This window comes from Brachyistius frenatus, unplaced genomic scaffold (assembly GCF_029030835.1).
Source record: "Brachyistius frenatus isolate BFR_SWC_R1_liver_20210118 unplaced genomic scaffold, ASM2903083v1 Contig_14, whole genome shotgun sequence".
Classification (NCBI taxonomy): domain Eukaryota; kingdom Metazoa; phylum Chordata; class Actinopteri; family Embiotocidae; genus Brachyistius; species Brachyistius frenatus.
The window spans coordinates 528,720-546,181 of NW_027210613.1; the positions used below are offsets into that span (position 1 = coordinate 528,720).

At 41.6% G+C, this 17,462-nt stretch overlaps 1 protein-coding gene across 4 annotated transcripts in view; it reads left to right on the forward strand.

The window, feature by feature from the left end:
- LOC138617786 (myelin basic protein-like) overlaps positions 1 to 17,462 on the forward strand; it is a 46,663-nt gene that overhangs the window by 14,282 nt on the left and 14,919 nt on the right. For all 4 annotated transcript variants that reach the window (XM_069693056.1, XM_069693057.1, XM_069693058.1 and 1 more), the window contains one exon: positions 10,932 to 11,094. In XM_069693056.1, the coding sequence (XP_069549157.1) occupies positions 10,932 to 11,094 (163 nt within the window). The remainder of the gene's footprint in view (positions 1 to 10,931; positions 11,095 to 17,462) is intronic.

Genomic DNA, 17,462 nt, shown 5'->3' on the forward strand with positions numbered 1-17,462 from the left:
GACACACTTTGACACTGAATTGCAAAAAAAAAAAAAAAAATTCTGAAATAATATTTGGCACAGACAACTGTTAATTGAGCAGTGTTGCCATGGCAATACATCTGAAGCAAGTCTCCATGGTTCTGGTGTGTTGCCCTATAATAACTCCCTGGAAACCACGAGGTGCGCCGCAACAGAGCCCCACGAGAGAACCCATCTGAACTGGAGAGGAAATGGATGATGGTGTGCATCAAGGCTGACGTTAAACCGTCTCTGGGTACATATCTCATTTAAACATGAACAAAGTCGAGAGAAAACAAGCCCCTTACGGCAATGCTACAGTCTAAACAGAAAGCATAATCGGATATGAAATAAATTTCAATGCAATTTTCCGACCTCTTTTACTTTTGTAACAATCAAAGTTGTCAAGCTTCAATTGGCTGGGCAGCAAGGTGCGCTGCTGCGCTCCGGGGCAAGTGCTTGACAGAAATTGTCTGCTTCAGATAGTGTCATAATGCATGCGAGCTTTTTTTTTTACTCATCTTTCTGTGAAATTACAGGTCAGACTCTGTTCCTTTCTGACAAGTGTGGAGGAGGATCAGGCTAAAACTGTGACAGTAATGCAATTTAATGACATCATGTAATTAACCCAGACTTTGTTTAAGTTCTTTTTGTCACAGCTTTGAAAAATGACGGCGGATGTAATGAGTTCGGGCCATTACGGCTGCAGCTGCAATCATGCTTAGAGAGGTTGTGAGCTTGTTGTGAGAGGACCTAACCCTGGACGGTGAGCATTAAGCGCAAAAAGAAAGGGAAAAAAGAAAAAAATCACTTTTCAGTGTCACCATTTGAGGGTGTGGGCAGCAGCGTAAAGCTGCGGTGTGCCTGTGTGATCTGGCTTACTGCTCTCTACCTGGCCGGTGCCTGTAATAGGCAGTGTTCATGTGGGGAGGAGGAGAGGCCGAACCAGCAGGGAGGCTGACGGCTCAGCTAAAACATGATTTGTTTCCTTTGCCTGCAAAACACACTCCGGAGGCAGTAGAACAGAGGCGAGAGACGTGGATCAATGCAAAATGTGGCGCTGTTGGGAGAGGTGTCGGAGCAGCATTTATTTATGATGCTGCATATCTCTCTGCATGTTTTTCCTTTCTCTTGTTTCGATTATTGTGACACGGAAGTCAATTGAAAGGTCTGACAAACGAGCCAGTTGTCATAGAGACAGACAAACAGGAGCAAAGCGTGACAGGACGTGGCAGGTTGTGTTTAGATGCTGTTTTCAGAGTCGTGATCCATCTCCCAATCCCTCATCATTTCAGGAAGGGTGCTCTGTACCCAGTGCCACACCTCAGCTGCTGCTCTGACACCTTGTTTCTACTCCAGCCTTCTGAAATGTTCACACCATTATCTTACCGCCTTGAATCCCACTTGGATTTACAGTATATTAACACTCCTCTTCTTCAATCTTTTGTTTTTGCCCGTGTCGAGGCAGACATATGGCATGGTTTTCTCAGAGGTATCTCTACTGCTGATGCAGATCAATCAAGCACTACAGTATATCCATAATTGTCAGGGAGCAGGAAATATTTGCTTTGCTCCCTCTTAATATTCCTCAGTTTGGAAGAGGTGTGTATGTTGTGTTGTCAACACTGAATCACAGAGTGTTGTCAGTATTGCCAGATTTAGTCATCACTGCGTGGAAAGCTTACAAATTCTTCAATGAACAACATGAGAGTTATTCAGTCACAGTTATTTGACATGGTGTTTAGCATGATCCAACTCTCTGGGCTGACACGAAACTGAAAATGCAACTAATAATACACACCCACTGTTTAAATCAAAGCAACCAATTTGCGGCCCGTGGGCCAAGTTTGGTCCATGCCTTCTTTGTTTTGGCCCTCCACGACATTTAACAAGCTCGTACTTATTCTTCTTATTCATAAGGGCTTTAAAATCATAACCATATTGACTAAGAACTGTAAGAAATTATATGAATTTCACGGCATTGTACAGCATAGTGCTGTCAAGCGCTCTAATAAATGACACTAGTCTTATCTATGAAGAATGATGGTGTTCTTTCTCTCTCCTGCTGAACCTCATGTGCTGTTAGTGAGTTCTACGTCACTGACTGCGTTGCCAGTAGAAATGAGAGATCGAGGCAGTGGCACGATGACAAGACAAGATTTAGAAAAAATTGGCAAGATGATGTTTTTGACAACAATTTCTGTAGAGTAAAGTTGTTTTTTTCCCCCATCTTCCCTCCATCCACATTAATGTTTAGCCCTCATAAGAAAGAATTTGGGCACCTTGCATTTCTCACCCTACTGTTTTGTGTGAGCAGATTACCGGCCGAGACTGGCCTCATGTTGAGATTTGTTTTTTTCTCACCCAATGAAGACTCAAGTCTTTAGAGGAGGGAGTTTGAGGCTCAGCTTGTCGACCGGTAGCCTTCAGAAATGATCAGCTGTGTTAGAGCGCTCTGTGATCTCAAATAAAGGGTAGTAAATTGCATGTTTATTCCAAAAGTATGCACATTTATTTTGCACCTGTTTTGCACATGATTTACTAAGAGTAATTACGTATTTGATATCAGTTGAAAATCACTTTATTTAAATGAGGTATGTGCAGAATGACCGCAAAAGCAAAAGGAAATCTGATCTCACTGAAGTTAATAAATAAAATTATAACAAGAACATAACGCTATATAGGCGATTATCAGTGAGGAAGTCAATGCCGTGAGAATAACAAAAAGATCAATAGATGAAATTATGAGAAGATGGCAAGATATTAGGCGGAAAAAACCCGGCTTATATTAAAACGTCGGCAAATAAAACTGGAGGGACGGTGGATGAGATCCTCTAACAAACACCGATCAGCAGGTTCAGATCTTTCTGTGATGAGCAGGTGACTTTTCATTCAGTGCCTGGCGACTGCTCGTCATCATTATGAAGCTACCTGTGAATTCTGCGGGACACATTCAGGACCTGTGACATCACACCTGAATAACAGGACTGTGTGGGATATTCAAGCAGCGACAAGCTGGAATGACCCAGAGGCAGGAAAATGCTGAGTCGTAAGAAGTTTTGACATTGCTAGTATTTTGTGGCTCTTCCTTTAAATCATCATTCAGTTCGTTCAATAACTCAGAAATATCATCGCTGGACAGACGACATATCTGAATAATTTAAGCCTCGTCATCTAAAAAAATTTCCACGGGTGTAAAACCACGTTCTCAACGTATTCTTTGGTTTCCCTGCGTCTCCTTCTCACCACAATAAGAGCAGCCGTCTCTCCTGATGTTCATGTGATTAAATACGTTCCTTTCAGTCGTACTAAAATACACACCAATCACTTCTCCGATTTCTACTTTCAGGTTTAGTAAATATTATAATATATTGTGCGTGCTAAATTTTTCTATTTGCATTTCCCCTCCCAGTATTTTGCACCTTCAAGTAGAAACGCCCAATATTACATATGCATGCAGGCAAACACGCAAAACGGACAACGTGTTAAATTGCACATTTGAAAGACGCGATCCTCGCTGCACGTCGTCAGTAGAACCGGCCTGGACATTTGTTTGCGGGCGGTGTGGAGTTTGCACATGATTTTAAACACCCAAACCTTTAGTAAACAAGGCCCTGTGTACGGTGACTCTGCAGGCCTCTTCCTGTCTCTTCTGTTTCACTGTGTGAGATCTGTCCTGAGAAACAGTCACATCTGAATCATAGCTACGCTCGTCCTATTTAAAACTCAAGCCTGGGTTCTAAATACCATTGTTATAGCACAAGTAGGAACGGTCTGTTCTGCTCTGTTGGTTTCTGTTTAATATTGTTTCAGTGAAGATGCAGAGATTATGTTACTTAAGATACATTCAGTTGTTGTTTTTTGCCCATAGTAGGAGTGATGTTTTTCTTCAGAATATGACTTAGTTTTCATTGCTTGTGTTGCTCTTTCAGCCACAAATTTTTAGTTTTTGAGGCACTTTAACTGCAGCACCGCTCAGTTTACCTGGGTGCCCATTTGTCATTTTGATCTTCATTAGATAAAAGGGTTTCCTTATTGCTTAAACAAAGAGTTTAAGTAAGATTTACTCTTGATATTTGGGGAACATTCTTACAGTATTAAACTGGCCTTTTTAAAAGTAGAGCTACAGGGACTCCACTCTGTTTTTTGAGTAAAAAGGTGAGAGGAAATGTGCGTGCTCCATTTGTCTTCCATCTCTGACGAGTGGAAAGAGTGAAACACTGAAGGGCACAGCTATCACCAAACTGTAGACAGGAAAAGGAGCACGGATCCCTGTAAGTCTCCAATCAGCCGAGTCCTGAAAGGTCTTCAAATGGCTTTACGCATCTTTCCCTCGCTCTGCTCAAATGTAAGGAGTGCTCAGGAACATTGCACCTGATCCAGCACCCTTGCACTGAATGGGGATCAGAGGTCTGAGTGGAGCAGAGGCAGCAGCCACCGTGACTCACTGTGCCGGACTGAGACAGCCATCAAACCTCACTGCTCACAAGCATCAGCCTTCATGAATTTTAAGCAGTGTAATTTGAGACAGCCAAGACACTCAAGCAACTTCAGGACAATATATTGCCTCTCCTAGTTATTGTTCCTATATACACTTGTGAAACTTTCCATTTTCACACAGCACATTAAAATGAACAAGGTGGAAGACTGAAAACATATGCTGAATCTGATTTCTTGAGCTAAGCTAATTAACATTGGCTCCATCAGTTGGTTGAAAGCACTGCCCACAGCTGATGTATTCATCTTTACATATTACTTGCTCTAAAGTTTTAATAACTGAGGCTCAATATGAGGTGGATATGGAAGCAACATGGTTCTTGTACTGTGGTGATAAGGTAACCCTCCTTGTTTTATACAGAAATACAGAGGATCTGACTGTTGGCTCACCCCAACTGCTCAAAGCAGATGTTGGCCCACGTCTGAGCCTGATTCTGTCGGAGGTTTCTTCTTGTTAAAAGGGAGTTTTTCCTGCCAACCCTCGCTTGTGGGAATTATTGAATGGTTGAGTGCCTGTCTATAATGTTGTAGGTTGTCTTTTAAGGTCCTTTCTACGTTAAGTTCCCTGAGATGACTTGTGTTGTAATTTTAAGCACTATATAACACTGGCTTCTGTGGTTTTTGGTTTGGAAGCTTTAAGGGAAAACAATAACACTTTTAGAGCACTTTAAGGACGCCAACATCCAGCAGACATTAGGGGAACTTGTCCATTTCTGAGGGAGGTTGTAATGCCGGGGGAGAATATGACTCAGCCCGTTCCCCATGCGCCAAATACGGCTGTTTGGTCAAAGCCATTTGCGTAGGAGATAAGCGGAAGGTTCCCTTTGTTGTAGGCACGGTGACCATCTGGATCGAAGAAGTAGGTCATGTGATAGAGTAGAAAGAGTGACAGTAGGAAGGAGGTCAGCGGTGGTTGAAGGGCAAACTCCGGACTTTGACCCAGGAGACTAGTGTTTAAGTCCGCAAGAAAGAGTTAATGTAATATAATTCAGAGAAATAATGACTCCATTACCAAGCCAGAAGGTCACCAATGGTGAGGACAGAAAAGAGAAGAAGCCTCATGAAAGCATTAAATAATTTGCAAGTGTCAACGTAGCTGCGGTCCTGATCTCATTTTCATGCCACAGGCACCATCTCCAGCATCAACTTCTACCAAAGCTCTGCTAAAACAAGAGCTACATTTAATAAGCCACGAGTGGCGAGTAGGTGTGAAGTCACTCTGACAGCCAGGATGGCATCAAGTTCTCGCTCTTGTCCACTTGGGAAAAGTTGCCCACGTCTTTTTTTTTAATTATTTTTTTTTTATATACTTTTAACTTTTACTTTGTCCTGTAATGCCATGTCTAAATAATGAAGTCCTTCAAATTATGGAAATTTTGGTGCTAAAATGCTTCACATATTTTTACTTTTTCATTTAGATCGAGGTACAAAATGTTTCTTTCAATGTTCTCACCAATTAAACACATCGGTTGAAGACACTTCCAAGTGGCTCACTTCTCAGGATGCAGATTTGTTGTTTGCATTGCTGTTTTTTTTATTTTTATTTTATTCTACACAAAAAGGAGGAACGGCTGAAGAGATCAAATAAGAACTCAAACGAAGGTGGAATGATGAAGACGACAAAAAAAAAATGTTTTAAATGTGGCAGACTAGAAATACGGTGCAAGCTTTTTGTTGTCGTTATGTAGTTGTTTAAAATAGTCGTCTACCGTGCTCATTGTCAGATACTGCTCTGTTAATCACACTGCAAAATGTGACATTTTGGAAATCCTTGAAAGGTAAAAGTAAGAGCTGTTGACTTTCACTTGACTGTTACTTTTTTTTACGACTTAAAGGTACTGTCATAAGGTCAAGCTGAACCCAGATCCCTGCAGCAGAGTGCTGCTAGAGGTTGGCTCCAAAAAGCCTCCGGCTCCACAGACTCCCATTCAAATTCTCTTATCAAATTTGAAGTCAATAACACTTTTTTGCAAGTTATAAAGGTTTTGCTAACTAAAGTCACTCCTTCTTATTATTTCCCTAGTGGTCCATCTGAAAATAATTCTATTATTAATTAGAAAGTAAGCCTCAAAAACTTGTGTTTTTGGGGGCGTGTCTGTTTTATTGACAGGACTGTCCTGCGGTCAGTTTACACCTGTCGGTGGGCAGGACGTAGTTTCCAATCAGATTGAGTCACATCCACCATAAGTTTCTCCCCAGCTCGTCCAAATATGGTCACTTCTGGCTCAAAACCGCTCTGAACTGTCAAGATGGCGACAGCCAATAGCCGAACTCAGGGCTTCATAACGGCCACCCTGCTCCATGGGCATCACTATGCTGCGTTCCGTCCGTGTACGACAGAAACCTTTTGATCGTTAGCTCATAATGCAGGTCAGGATTGTGACGTTCTAACCTACAGTTTGTATTTCATTGAAACATTTATTTGGATGTTACGCCACCTGTTTCTTTTTTTACATGTAGCAGGGGTGCAAACAACACAATGTTTCCACGCATTTCATTGTCTCAGCCTGTCAATGCGGTCCTGGATTCTCTTCATTGTATAATTCCTTTGATCTCGGATTTTGATCAATTTCCTATTATGTCATCCCAGTTTATATTCATTCTTATCAACATATTTGATTGTTGTTAGGGCCCCATGCTTTTAGCTTTCAATGGCTTATTCAAGGTAAATCCTTGTCTCCGATTGGCCATTCCTGTTCTGATTACACGTGATTAAACGTCTCATCATTTGGAGCTGCTCTTACTGTCCTCCTTCACTTTGGACTAAGGGCCTGATTTACTAAGATCTCAAATAAAGGGCACTAAATTACGTGTTTTTTCCAAAAGTTTGCGCATTTATTTTGCACCCGTTTAAGAGTATTTGCGTCACTGATATCGGGTGCAAATGGATGTATTTAAATGAGGGGTTTGCGTGTGTTAAAGTGATTCCAGCAAAGGAAAACAGGGCGACCGCAAAAGGAAAAGGAAATCTGATCCCACTGAAATATTTTTTGAAAATATAACAAGAAGAAAACACTATATAGGAGATTATCAGCAAGAAAGTCAACAATGCTGAGTCGTAAGAAGTCTTGTAATTGCTGGTATTTCAGGGCTCCTCCTTGTTATTGGCTGTCAATCATCATTCAGTTCATTCAATAACTCAGAAAGGTCATCGCCTCGACAGACGACATGTCTGAATAATTTAAGCCTCTGACATCTCAAAAGTTTTTCCATGGATGTAAAAACACATTCTCAAAGTATTCTTTAGTTTTTCTGCGTCTCCTTTTTACCACAATAAGAGCAGCTGTCTCTCCTGAGGTTCATCTGATTAATAAGTTCTTTTCAGTCGTACTAAAATACACCCGAATCACTTCTCCTATTTCTACTTTGAGATTTAGTAAATATCGTTGCGAGTGCTAAATGTATCTGTTTGCATTTCCCCTCCCGGTATTTTGCACCTTCAAGTTGAAACGCCCAATATTACATACGCATGCAGGCAAACACACAACATGGACAACGTGTGTTAAATTGCACATTTGAAAGACGCGATACTCGCTGCACGTTGTTAGTAGATCTGCTTGGACATTTTTTTGCGGGTGGTGTGAAGTTCGCACGTGAGTTTACACACCAGACTTTTAGTAAATCAGGCCTTTAGTTGCTGCATAATTTTGTCTCTACTCAACAAGGAACTGATTCACTCTGAACTTGGCTCTTTAGACTCTTCTAATTCTTACATGTTTGATAAGTACTCAGAGCTCACCATCATCAACCTTGTGAAAAGCACTGCACGGAATCTGTGAATTGAATCTGCATCTCCTCATATCAAAACAATGTACATAATTTCTTAACATAACAAAACACAATAATTTGAAAGCATGGAGCTTGTTGACCTTTATGTAATTTCCATGGGTAAGTGCTTGCTCACCCCACTCCTCCTCCCCTCAGCAGTTCTCTGCATCCTCCTTCATTTATGAGCAGCTTGCCCACAGTTTTTGAATGCCTGCGTTGATTCCCCATGTTGGCAAACTCACTTGGAAGTGGAAACTCGAGCTGTGAATTGTATGTTGTCATCGGGGAGGAGGAAGGAATCAGTAAGAGGATTTATAAAACTCCAATAGAATTAGAAAATGTGCATAAGGAGTTCATTTGGGTGCACTAAATAGAAACAAGTAACAGATTGAAAGTCCCAGTGCAGATGTAATGATTCAGCTTGAAAACTGTTTATATACTAGACCAGAGCTGACAGGGAGTTGCAACTGAATCAATACTTCTGCACATCACAAGGCTGATAAGACAAACGAATCATGTTTCCACTGTAACAGCTCCTAATTTCATCTACTTCCTTATCATCACACTGTTGTCAAAACTGTCAACTTGCTGAGCAAAAGTGATACAATAAGCATCAGTGAACTGCATTTGCTCATCCACTTTGAGTGTCATGATTCATTTTATATTACATTTCATTTAGCTGACGCTTTTATCCAAAGTGACTTACAATAAGTGCATTTCAACCATGAGGGTACAAATTCAGAACAAGAAGAATCAAGAAAATACAATTTCTTCAAGAAAGCCAAACTACAAAGTGCTATCAGTAAGTGCCATTTAAGTGCTACTAAAGTTCTACTGTTCAAAGTGAAGTCGGAAGAGGTGAGTTTTTAGTTTGCGGCGGAAGATGTACAGAGTTTCTGCTGTCCTGATGTCGATGGGGAGCTCATTCCTCCATTTAGGAGCCAAGACGGCAAACAGTCGTGATTTTGTAGAGTGTTTAGCTCGCAGTGAGGGAGCAACAAGCTGATTGGTAGAAGCGGAGCGGGCTGGGATGTAGGGTTGGACCATGTCCTGGATGTAGACTGGACCCGATCTGTTCGCAGCACGGTACGCAAGTACCAATGTTTGGAAACGGATGCGGGCAGCTACTGGTAACCAGTGAAGGGAGCGGAGGAGCGGAGTAGTGGGAGTGAATTTAGGAGGTTAAAGACCAGTCGAGCTGCTGCATTCTGGATGAGCTGCAGAGGTCGGATGGCGCTAACAGGTAGACCTGCCAGGAGGGAGTTACAGTAGTCCAGATGTGAGATGACCAGAACCTGGACTAGAGCCTGGACCAGAACCTGGACCAGAACCTGCGCTGCCTTCTGAGTGAGAAGAGGACGTATTCTCCTGATGTTGTGCAGCATGTATCTACAGGAACGCATCGTTGCAGTGATGTTGGCAGTAAGGGAGAGTTGACTGTCGAATGTCATGCTGAGGTTCCTAGCAGTCAGGGTCGGGGCTAACACAGAGTTGTTGAAGGTAGTAGTCAGGTCGGGTGGGAGAGTCTTTCCCTGGAAGGAAGAGCATTTCAGTTTGTTGTGTTTTATTTTATTTAATGCAGCCCACCCCCCCCTTTTTTTGTTGTTTTGTTTTACCTGCAGCACACTATTGTGACAAGTGTCCCACTGCAGTCAAAATCCATGATCAATAGTGCCTACTTTAATTTTTTGTTTGTTTTTACAAACAGATGTGATCATGATGCAAAACACTTTAATTAAAATTTAATTAATTAATCATAGATTTTGTGTTGAAATCAAATGAGTGTCTGTCAGTGAACAGCCGGGACTCGATAGCCACAGTGCCAACAGCAGCCATCATCTGGTTTGAATTTACCATCTCAGTGGCCTGTTTCCGTTCTCCGTTCTCATGCTCACAGCGGCCCATTCTCCTACAAGACTCAAGATGGCAATGTTATGCACGGATTCACTTGAAGTATTATCGGGTCACAGTTAGAAACAAAACTGAAATAATGTGACACATCACGCATTTATCTTCATTTACACGAGCAGATTAGTCTTTTATATTTTATTATATTAGTATTTATATTAGTGTTAAGAATAGAACACAGATTTCGAAACTATAACATCAACAAAACTCATGTAAAATCCCAAATATTAATAGTATGGCAGATGATTTAAGCCTGTATGCTTTATTTGTGTTGAATTTTTGTGATTTAAGAAAAATCATGACATTATCACAACATTAAAACATTAAAAACTTGATGAAAAATGTAAAATATATTGTTTTAACATCCCAGATAATTTTTTATCAAAATTAACAAGTGTATGTCACTTTGCTATAGTGTAAGAACAAGCCCTTTCCTTCCATTGAATCTATCACTTGCTTTACAAAACATATCTGTGGTAAATCACTGATCACACATACAGAGTTTACCATTGGCATCAAAATGGGAAAATCTTAATATGGGATTCCCAAAAAATATACTGCCTTCTTTTGAGTGTTCAATGAATTCATTAAAACTCAAAAGCACTAAATAAGCATGACGGTCTCCCTTTCAGTCTCTCTCTCCCTCTTTCTCGAGCTCACTGTCTTTCTCCCTCTGTCTGTTGGTCTGCGTCTTTGCTCTGTTGCCATGGCACCTCAGCACCTCACCTCTTCAATCTGTTTCTGTGTTCTTATTAAAGGCTTCATCACCTGCACCCGCAGCAGAACCCGCAGCAGAACCCACAGCAGAACCCGCAGCAGAATCCACATCAGAATCCGCAGCAGAACCAGCAGCAGAACCAGCAGCAGCAATGGCAGCATCAGCAACAGCAGTGGACCCTGAACCCCAAGATGAAGTGTTTGGTAAGAGGTCCAAAAACTTAAATTAGAACTGACATGCACATATTGACATCACCCTGAACTCCCAGCTGAGAGATTAATGCATGTCTTTACACGATTAAATAATGAATGAAAGAGAATTAGTATCTTCAGGGAACTCCAATATTTGGAGCCGACTTCAGAACGGGTGTCAGCCAGCTTAAACCGTATATGTCAATATGTTCATATTGTGGGTTGAATGCAGAGATGAAGTGGTGCACAATGAATGTAAATATGCAATCACACAAATGTCCGGTAGGAGTGATAGAGACTGAACAGTTAAAAAAAAACAAATAATAATTTTCCATAGTTTGTCATGTACAACATTAGGATGTCGATTTGTGGTAGTTTCGCCCGTCATTCTCGCTGAAACCTCAATCATAAAACACAGTGGAAACTAGATGGTGATATTATTTGTGAATCCTGTGGGTTGTGGGATTCCTGCTGGATGGAAGTCAATTTCACAATTCATTACCTGACTGCGATGGGACAGGAAAAAAGGCAACCGGAGTGAGCGGATAAAATGTATAGGTAAATTCTACATATAAATATGCAGGTCTAAGGTCGAATATATGAATACGCACTATTACCAACACAGGAATGGGTGTGAGTCTTTCTGCCGGGATTGAAATAGGACAGAAATGTTCACGTACAGGAGTGGGATGGGACATGAGTCACCCTCCAGGAAGCACTGTAATACCAAGAAATCTGTGGAAGCTGAAATGACAGCCTTGAGTCTACATTGACGTAGTAGCACTCAGATATCTTGACTCTGTATCTGTTTTTTCCCCAATTGGCAACAATGAAAGGCTTCATGCTGGCTCAGAAGCTGCTAAATCCTTCGCTGTGACATTCGTTTTGACGGCGCAGCCTGGCTGGTGAAAAGTCACTTATGATGAATGAAGCTTTGTATGTTTGTAGAAGCCAACCATTGCTCATAATGAAACAATCTCAGAAGTTCATGTTTCATGCATCCCCTGGAGTTTTTAGGTTTTTCCCACAGCTCTACTCTTAGAGAAGTTTGGTGTGAAAGGACAGGGGTTAAAAACCATCTTTGCAATTCAGCAGCTCAGCAGATGAGGGCAGAGTTTGATGCACAACAAAGAGGGTATCTGAAGGTTGTCACCACGTTGATGGATGTCAGGGGTAGATGCTTTTACAAATTAGGATAAATGGCACAGTTCCTCAGGCCAGAAGAAAATTTGCATTTGCTTGTGCAAATTTTCGGAATTTCCTTGGCATGGGCATTTTTTAATGAGGCAACCGCTCAAATTCAAATCTAATCAAAGGGAAATCAGATTGGATTTTCTGCTGGGATGACTACGGTAACTTAAGCACACTGCATGCAGAATAGATCAGCAGAAAAGCTCAGGCAAGACGGCTCAGCCAAACCCTGAAGCCCTGAAATAAACATCACCACTTTCTTTTCTTTTCTTTTCTTTTCTTTTCTTTTCTTTTCTTTTCTTTTCTTTTCTTGTCTTGTCTTGTCTTGTCTTGTCTTGTCTTGTCTTGTCTTGTCTTGTCTTGTCTTTTCTTTTCTTTTCTTTTCTTTTCTTTTTTTGTCTGTTGTGAATAAAACCATCAGTGTCTCTGAGGCTTCCTGTTGACTCCTGTCGACGGTGATGATCGAGACTGAGTGAAGATGCAGCCTACAGTTGCCTCCCACAGTGAAGGAAATGACTTTCTGTTTACGTGGCATACAATAAATTCTGTTGCCAAACACCCATAGTCAAACAAAATTCTGTAGATTTACAGTGTGTTGGCCTCACATAGATCTCTGTTCACACTTGGTGTTGTGCCCAAAAAGGTAATCACAACAATCAACAAGGAGAGGTTAGAGAAAAGGAAAGTTGGTTGTTCATTCGGCTAGAGCAGGGGTCTTCAATGTTTTTCAGGCTAAGGACCCCCAAACTGATAGAGATGGAATAGGGACCCCCTACTATATATATTGTATAAAATTGTGTTTTATGTTAAACTGGAGGAGTGCAGGAGGTTTGGAGAGACAGGTCCAGGCTAGTCTAGTGAGTGAACCGATGCCCAGCTTAAGAGAGCTCCTGTGTGTCGCTGAATGTGTGCATTTCTGACTGAAAGATAACATCTTCTGCCTCCATTTATCCATTCTCTACAATATGTTGGATTCATGTTAATGTGTATTTAAAGACATTTAAATTTGTGGGGGAAAAAAAATAGGAAAAATTGTCTAATCAACCAAAAATTCCAGGACCCCCTGCAGTACCTACGCAGACCCCCTAAGGGTCGCGGACCCCCTGTTGAAGACCTCTGGGCTAGAGAATAAGACTCTCAAGCCTTTGGTTGCATTTGTCCAAGAAGAGCATCAAACGGTCAAGAGACGGGGAATGGAAGAGGAGTGCAGCCTGTTTTTCTTCCTCCGTGTCAGTCCTGATTATTTTCAGGGCGAGATGAGGTGAAATACTAAAAGATTGAGAGGATGTGTACTAAAGGAAGCTACAGCACAAGAGATCGTAATCAAGCCTTTGAGTGTGTATGAATGAAAGGGTTAGAACAGCATTGGTTGTTAATTGCTGACTCTGCTTGTAACTAAAATTATATGCCGAAATGATCTTTCAATGGGCATTTTGAGTGTGCAAAGCATCCAAAACATTACAAAAAATGTCTATATATATATATATAAATGATGGTAATAGTGCAAATCTAGTTTCATTTCAATAATTTAAGAATTTCATAAGTTAAAAGTGGAAAAAAAGGTTTTGGCAGTTGTTGTTTTGTTGTTGTTTTTTTTGGGGGGGGGGGTTGGGTGTACGCAAATCTACTCAGCTGTACCTGATTAACGCTACATTTAACTTCTTGCTGACTGAATAATTTCCTGTCTGTATGCCAATATCTGTTTTAACAACGTAACTAAAGATGTTTTTCATGGACAGATTTTGAACTTTGAAAAGATATAAATGGTCTTTGTTGGCATTTGTGTCATTCATGACGTTTTTTTCTAAAGTAAAAAACTTCATTTGAGCGCTGTTAGTTGCAAGCGAACATGCAGGAATACACTCAGCAAGTGATTTGTTTACTGAGCATAATGGGAGTAAGAGTTAGCGGTAAAAGCCTTAAACTGCAATACCACTGATGGCCGCGAGGAGTTTGGCTCAAAAAGGCTGTGGCTCCATAGACTTCCATTCAACTTTACTCATGAAGTGACACATCATGTAAATATAGTCCCATCAATAATTAGATAGTTGTCCTTAAAAAAAATGGTGTGTTTGGGGGCGTGTCCGTTTGATTAACAGGTGCAGTCAGTTTTCTGCTATAAGTGGGTGGACGTGGTGTGCTCGGGTTCTCAGTCATAGCGAGTAAGATTCACCGCTCGCTCCTCCCTAGCTCTTCCAAATATGGTCACTTCTGGCTCTAAAATAGCAAGAGGGCGACGGCAACAATTGAAACTCGAGGCTTCAGAACGGCAGTTCACAAACCAATCGGTGACATCACGGTTGGTTGCTGCATGTTAGTGACTGTGCTTGATACTAACTTAGCTTTCTTAATACTGTCAACCACCGTTACAGGCCTGGAGTTTAATTTGTGATATTTTACTTAAATTGTACAGCCCAAGCCGCTACACCTACTTTATTACAAAACCCAACCTAAAACTGTTCCTGCCACTGTCACTACTACTACTATTAAGAAGAAGAAGTATGTTTATAAGTAGATATACAGGAATCTAATGTCAGTGTCCTTTGTATCAATTTCAGTCTTCTAATACACAGTCAATATAATATTGATTGATTATACATCAAATTCAAAATTGATGTCCGGTAGCCACAAACCGACTGGTTTTCTTAGAAAAGTCAATATTGATCTAATATGATGCGTGTGTGTGTGTGTGTGTGTGTGTGCGCGTGCGTGCGTGCGCACATTGTACGTGCATGTATGCTTGATTGGATTTTCTTGTGCCCTTATTGATATCATGCCACGGCAGCTTGTTGGAGTAATCACGTCTCTGTGTGCAGTAAAGAGCCACCGCTCTGTCGTGTTGTTCTCACTGATTACCAGCAGGGAAGTTTTACCTTGCAGAGGCTTCGTCAGATTGATCCACTTAATCTGCTGCCCCTCCTCCTCCTCCTGCAGCTACAGTAATTAATGTCCCCCGTGTTTCACAGTTGCCATTCATCAGCATGGAACAGACTTGGAGGGTCCACTGTTGACACAAGTGATACTTCAGAGCAGCCACCGAACAGCTGCCAGGGACCACACGGCATCCTGGCACGACGTTATCTGACTGCTTACTGTACAAATCAACATGCTTGTTTATTGCCTCATTTATTGGCCTGACCTTGAATCACCCATGATTTAAACACTATCTTTTTTTTTTTACACTGCTGTTATTTAACCTCAGCTTCCTCGCAGTAGTGCTTCTGGCAGCTCGTGATGAGATCAGGAATGAAATAGGATGCCGGTTTTAAGTGGTCATCTCTTTAAGATAGCCGGCGAGGCAGCCTAAAACGTGAACCGACTGTGGACATTAACTGAGCTGTACATGAAGAGGAGGGATTAGGTTGGTATTTACATTGATTAATCTGGTCAATGAAGACTGCATGAAAAGGGGAGTGAGAGCTTTGAAGCCAAAGTGGAACAGCAGTGTGTCCTAATTAAGGTTTGTTCAGGTGGTAAGTGGAAATCAAAGCTCCATCATAGTGTGTATTTTAGTGTGTACTTCTTCTGTACACCTCAATATTCCTTTGGAGATTCGGCTTTGGTGCTTAATGTTTAACTGGTGAGCACTGCCTCGTGATAGTGTGTAAAAATCCCATTTTCTTATCAGTTTCTAACTCGTTGCTGTTAGGATACATTTGAAACCTTGCTCTGTTGGATACACTGAGCCTGAAGTAATTTAGCACCATTAGGTTGTTCCAGAGTGCGAGCAAAAGACAAAAATATGGAATTTCCACCTTATAGGCCCAGCGAGAGTGGTTTATGACAGGCAGGTTTAGCTGTCTTCATTGGAGCGTGATTTGGTGGAGCTCTCATCAGCAGGCATCGTGACTCATCCAGGCCTGTCCAGCGCCCGGGGATGTCTCCGTGCTGCACTTCCTGTTTGCCTTTGCTTTTTTCACCAAAGTGCAAACACCACCATCAGCTGCGCGGCCGTTAAGAGCCCATTTCGACTCCATTACCTGGCCCAGCCTGCAGCAGGCAGAAAAACAGACCCCCTCTATGAGTGTGTCTGCCTGTTCCGCCCTGACTCTGTCTGGGTCTCTGTTTCTTCATCATCACAGGGTGAAGTGGTGAGAAATTAGCTGTAGATAGAAGCCCAGGAGAGGCAGAGAAAAGTGGGACGGACTCGGCGACGGTTGCCTGACCAACCATTTCATGGCAAGGTATCTTAAAGGGCCCCGAGGGTTATTCTACATTTAAACCAGAGTCTCTTGGCACACAATTGGGATTAGTGCTTGTTGTAAGCAGTCATGCACCAGGCATTAACCCACTAATTGGTTTGGGAACTGCTGTTTTGAAGACTTGAGTCTGCCATTTTCTCCCCTTGCCATTTTGGTCTTTTTTTGGAGCCTGAAGTGATCATACTTTGGTGGCTCTGAATTTAGCTAATGATACCAGCATGTGGATAAAATGTAATGACTTTGTATTTAATAAGAAAATGTGCTTGTTTTTAAATGGGAGCTGGAGTTTTCTTGGAGCCATCCCCTAGTGGCCATCAGTGGTATTGCACTTTAAGGCCCTTCCACATTGGCTTCACTTTTCAGATCCATTTTCATAAATAGTTAATGGCACGGCATTACTATGCACATTAAAGCTGCTGCTCTCCTCTCGACTCGACACAATCCCACACATGAACTAACAAAACGGCTAACCCGGACGCTACTAACGTATCACATCCAAATGTCCGTGATCACAGCATTCATTTTCTAACTTGGTATCTGCTCTGATATTGCCATCCTTCAGATTTATTTTATGCAAATCCCGTTGGAGTGGAGAGCAACAGGTCTGTTGTAATTCGGAGACACTCAAATTTATTGTTGTTGTGCCGTCATGACGTCTATCTTCTGTCAGTATGAGAATCCTTTTGGATACAAGTTCAAGGACAAGGACTTCCTCAAAATCTGCTCCGTGTCGTGCTAGTTGGGATTGTGATTTGAAAGTCCTGTCCAATTTTTTAAGACAATGGTGAGCAGGAAGGGTTTTTTTTAGATAGTGGGTTAAACCTTGCAGATACATGAGCATCATCACAATGGGAATGATCAAGGACATAGTGCCTATAGGCTCTGAAGGTATCAGGTTCATACAAAGTGGAAAAACAAAGGTAGAGAAGAGAGTTTCTTTCTCTGGCGCTCTTGGCTCAAGAAGATTGTCTTTTCCTTGTAATTAAG